We start from the raw sequence: 6,022 nt of genomic DNA on the forward strand, positions 1-6,022 counted from the left end.
CTTATAAACATACTAAAAGTCCTGACACCTATTGTGCGTAACCCTCCACCCGCCACCACTCTTCAAAGAGTGGTGCGCCCCTTTCACTATTTTCGCTTATAACTCGCCAGATTTTCAAGTTATAATAAAAATACCTATTACCAAAATGAAAGACCATAAAATTTACCATGGAATAAACTTACTTTTAATATATATATATGTTGCGATAAGTATTATATTTTTAAAAAATATAAAAATAAAATTTTTTATCATTTTTTTATTGTGTTAAAGCATAAACCGTCAATCATACGCTTAAAATGACCTATGACAAAATTTAACGAACAGATAATTTTACTTAATATAACGTTAAATTATTTTAACAATTTTAATAATTATCGTAAGTAACAATGTTTTTTATATCGATATAATAACGATATAATTGAACAATTTGTTGACTATTACAAAATATAAGAATCAAAAATATAATTATAATATACTAAAAAACAATTTTCGAAAGCTGAATTTTGGTATAATATGAGTAGTTCATACCTTACTTATAAACAATAAACATACCAAAAGTCCCAACACCTACCTCTTGTGCGTAGCCCCCCACCCCTCTTCAGAGTGTGGTGCGCCCCTTCAACTGTTTTTGCTTATAACACGTCAGATTTTCAAGTTACAATAAAAACAACTATTACCAAAATTAAAGACCATCTGTTTTTTTGTCACTATATTAGGATTTATCGTTAGTTCATACTGGAGTTCAAATGGACGTATCCGCCAATTTGGTTTATACGTCCATTGGTATTATTCATTAATGGGCAATGGCTGATACGTCCATATGATGGTGCATACGTCTAATTTATTTTATACCTTTCAATTAAATTGTCAAAAAGGCGGATCGGCGTTAAGAAAATGTGGATACGTCTAAAAGAAATATTTAAATAACTTAGGGATAGTTGTAGCTAGAACCACTAGAGTGGGCTTATTCGATGTATTATTTTTTGCTCCTTATTAATATATTGCTATGGCGGATACGTCCAAAGAAGCGGATACGGCCGTTTGCCTGTTAGCCGTCGATATGTATTAACTATAACTGTATAGTAATTTAAAACTTTTATACGTACAAGTTTTAAATCGAAAGAATTACATTTCCCTTGAATTTTGAGTTATCGAGGTTACTCTGTATGACAAATTATTAGTTAATATCTGATAAAAATGTCCTCTCTCTAAAGAAAAAATAAAAACATACAAAATAATATAATATATTTATTTATGAACCTTTAAGAGTATATAATTTTAGAGTATGTTAGTATGTATATATATATAATACGTTCTCAATTGTTGAATTATACGGACTTTGCAACTTTTATTTTGAATTTTAAATTTTCTAAAAAAATGAAATGTAAATAAGAAAAATGTATATCTACCTATATTACACAGATATTCATTGTATTGCCTGATTAAACCATTTTGTCGTGATACCTTATCATTTTTACGAATTAAAACATTAGATATATAATTCAAATTTACATGTTTGGATATATTTTCTTCAACCATGTTTTTTATTATGTTGTACTTATATAACTTCTCTTACTGTTTTCTAAAACAGATTAGTAGTTATCAAATTCGATCCGCATAATGGATGTATATCAACCATTTTGTATCAAAACCGTCTTTCAAACACTATGAAATACCATTGAATTCAAATGTAATATATAGTTATTATATTACGGAAGCCCAATATTGATACCTACCATACAATAGAGAATTAACCATTTACTATTTACCCAAAATAACTAGCGAACGAATAGTCATCAACGAATTTTAGTTGTATCATTATCTTAGTTAGATTCTATTCTATTTTTTATGGTAATAAAATAATTATTGATTTTTTTAGTCGGATGGTCCTTTAACCTAGTTTTAAATATTGTTATGCTAAATAAATACTGCTTTGTTTACAAGTGTGTTAAAAGAAATTAAAAATGGGTTAAGTATATTTCAAGACAAGAAAAAGACAAGTAATGAATCATTTTTTGTTGTCATAGTATATTTGTTGTTACATATTTGCTAATTGTTTATTTTTAATTATTGTAGTGTGGATTAAGAAAGAATTGTTTATAAATGAAGTCGAGAAGTACCTAATGTTATTATCATTTCATTATTTAACGTTCTGACGTTCACATAATTTTTATTCTTTGTACATAAAAATTAACTAAAATGAATTATTTTATAACTATCACAATCACAGTACTTTCAATTTTGATTATTCCAGCTACCGCATTTGAAGATTATCTCGCCGATTTTGAGGGTATAAACATATTTATTGTTTTTTATTTTAATTATTATTGTATTGATATTCATTCTTAAGAATCTTAACCTATACATTTTTTTGCGTTTTATGTTTTTTTCAGGTCAAAGAGATGCTGGTATAAAATTTATTGATGTAGAATTATTTTCTTTTTTAATTTTTACCGTATTAATATTCTTATGTAATGGTTTGTAGATTTTGTTATAAATTATCTAGAATCTAAATCCAATTTTTGATACCTATTTTACTATTAATTAGAGACCAAAATAAATTACACAGTTTCTTACTTTTAACTTGTACACAATTTTAATATAATATATGTAACAAAATTATAGGGTCTGAATTTTTTTTTAAAAAACTATATCGTTTATAATTTTAAAAATGTTAAATCTGCTCTACATTTAATTTAAATATACTCAGTAAAATAACAAAGCTGTAGTATATAAATAAGTTATGACTTATTACTAATAAACAATAATATACGGTATTCTTTTGACACGTCATTAACATTTTACTAGGCTTTAGTAAAGATACATAAAATTAAAGTTACTTATAAACTACAAATTTAATTTTTTTTTTCACATTGGTTTAGAATAAAATTAATCTAATTGTTTAAATTTTTAAAAATGTATACAAAAGAGTTATAGAGATTATTGAAACGTATGGATATATCTTATTTATCTAATCAATTCAAATTTAGAGTCTATTAGGTGTTATGTGAACATAATTATATCATTATACTACTATATTACCTACTCTAAATTATTTTTTTCAGCCGACTGCAAATGTAATATTTTTAATTTATTATTAGTAAATAAACGGAAATTTAAAAAGTTTTAATATTAAGTATTAAAAGGTTGATAAATGATTAAATTGTGTATTTTTAGATGATGGTTAAGTTTACTCATGGCCGTATATGGGGGGGATTAGGGGTTCAAACCCCCCCGAAATATTTTACAACTAATAAATTTAATTTATATAAGTGACTTAATTATAATAATTTACCATTTGGGTACCTAATAATATAATAACTTTACTATGTTTGATGGCGATTTCTATAATATAGGTAATAAAATATTATTATAATATATATAGATAAGTCATACAAGATTAAAGAAGTTTTGTCGACAGACGAAACGTCTATAAATACTTAATATATTATCGAACAATAAATTTTCGATCGCATTGTCAATTGTCATTTTATCTCGAAAAACTCCATGATATTGTCCGTAGTGTCAGTACACAGTTATAACATTATTAATAATTTTATCGTGAACATTAAATAAGTATACCAGTACAAATATTTTAGTACAAATTAGTATCTGTTTTGTGCGCACTGTGTAACCCACTAATATTACTATAATATATATAATATAATATACTAACAATAGCTATTCCTTTTTTCGACGATTTCATTGACAACTTCAATTAAGGTTTAATAATCACAAAAAACAAATTTCTTCACTGCACAAGTTGTTACCAAAAATATGCATCACATTTGAAATAGACGTAAACGACTTCGAAATATATTCTCAATTTCTGGATATGGAAGTACTGCCAACAGAAATTCAACATTGGAAAAGAAAATGGTCTAACAAACGAGAAAAAGACCAACCAAATTCAGCCATTGAAGCATATATTAAATGTAATTATGATTATTTTCCAAACATATCTTTTCTTTTGAAGCTATTAGCCACATTACCAGTTTCGACTTCTACGCCAGAATGTACATTTTCAACCATGAAAAGATTAAAATACTATTTACGTAACTCATCAGGCCAAGAACGACTTACAGGTTTAGCTCTTTTGAGTGTTCATAGGCAAATTCATATCGATCCGGCCGAAATTAATGATCGTTTCGCCAAAGAAAAAAATTGACAAATAGATTTTGTGCTATAAAATATTTTTTAAATTAATAATTGTATATAATATAAATTTACTTTAAAATAATTATGATGTATTAACATAGTAAAATGTGATTTTTTTAAATAAGTGTTAGTTTTTTTTTTAACTATACTTAAAATGAAAATATTATTTGATTTAACCCCTCCCCCCACCGAAAATTTGTTCCAGCTACGGCCCTGAGTTTACTGACCATTATTCTAAATTATTTATTTACAAAATTATTAATTTTAGATCTGCTGATGATTGACGATTCTTATTTTTAATTACATTAGTTTGTCGTATTTTAAATTTTAAATTGTTGTAGCTATAAGGAAAATATTTTTATGTGTGCGTGTGTGTGTAATTTAATTATCACTACCCCAATATTATTGTTTATATCATTTATAATTGTTTTTAACTAATATAAAAAAAAAATGTTTAATAAAATAATTTAAATTAAGTAGGTCATTAAATGCATTTAGTCACAATTTTTGTTTATAAGCATTTATAGTTCAAATGTTTACAAAATATATCAAAATCGCAAGAATTTGCAAGGAATTTTGAAGTTGAAAATTCATAAAATTTTTGTGGTTTATACTTAAGGTTCAAAAGTCCAATACAAGGTTATCCATAAGTTTTCCTTCAAGTAACTGTAAAAAAAAGTTTCAGCGTTAATATAGAAAACATTTTATGAGCGTATTAAATTTAATTTTTTACGAAATCACGTAAAATAACGATATATTACAATTTGAATATAGGTAATAATATAATATATACTACTAATTATCATTGACTGACAAATCATCTCCGTTCAGAATCGTTTTTCGTATACAATGATACCTATCATTGCATTCAAATTTAACACATCCATTATAGTGACCAGTGACCTACTCTCCATCTCTACTATACAGCAGAGCGATACTCACTTGCCCACCTTTTTTTTGTTTTTATTTAACAGATTTTCTAATGAATATTGCTAGATTTAATAGTAAGTACTTATACTTTACGGGGTAGTAATTTTATTGTAGTTTTATAAACTTCTTTAATGACTGTTAGACATATTTATAAGCATACCATTTTATAATCTCAAATAAAAACACTATTTTAGTTTCAAATGTTTGGTTAGATCAGTTGTATTGAATGATGCCTTAGAAGGGAATTGGTGCGATGTTATTGAGATAAGTAGATACTGAGTTTATTTTTAAGTATGTGATAGCTAAATAATGGCTTACATTATTGAGGGTTGTTAAGAGAGAATGGTCAATTTGTCGGAGATTATAAATGTAGCTTCATCATACAATGATCCGCTAAGGTAGTCTGCTCTAATAATTGCATATCCATATACTAAAATATTTTGTATATAATATTATTGTCTATAACCATTGATTTTAGAACTTAGGAGATCCATCGAGCTTATCTTTTAGTAAATTAGTAATTTACAAATATGTTTGGTAGCTTAAGATTTTGATAACTACGAATCTGTTTTAACGTGTTGAATTCTTCAATATTATCTAAAGTTTTTAATTATAAGAAATTGAAAATCTAAACATTTCAATAACATTCAGTAGATACAATACAAGATGCAACGGCTATACAACTTAATAATTTTTGTAACGTTTAGACTTTGGTATCAGTTTATCTATTAATAAATTATTAACTACATACAAAGTAAAAATAAATTATAACTATAATATTATCAATATTATTTATATAAAATAGAATTAACTAAGACTGTTTTGTAATAATATTGTGTCACCATTATTTTTAATGGTGCGATGGACGTATTCATTTTTTGTATTTATTTTTTGTACCGATGCAAAGATATTTATATATTACTAAATTAGTCTT

At 25.5% G+C, this 6,022-nt stretch overlaps 1 protein-coding gene across 1 annotated transcript; it reads left to right on the plus strand.

Moving 5' to 3' along the window:
* The first annotated feature begins 3,835 nt into the window (after window positions 1–3,835).
* LOC132919031 (52 kDa repressor of the inhibitor of the protein kinase-like) lies at window positions 3,836–4,168 on the plus strand. Its single transcript, XM_060980383.1, has one exon. The coding sequence runs from the start codon at window positions 3,836–3,838 to the stop codon at window positions 4,166–4,168; it is 333 nt and encodes a 110-aa protein (XP_060836366.1).
* The last annotated feature ends 1,854 nt before the right edge of the window (window positions 4,169–6,022 follow it).

This window comes from Rhopalosiphum padi, chromosome 2 (assembly GCF_020882245.1).
Source record: "Rhopalosiphum padi isolate XX-2018 chromosome 2, ASM2088224v1, whole genome shotgun sequence".
NCBI classification, from domain to species: domain Eukaryota; kingdom Metazoa; phylum Arthropoda; class Insecta; order Hemiptera; family Aphididae; genus Rhopalosiphum; species Rhopalosiphum padi.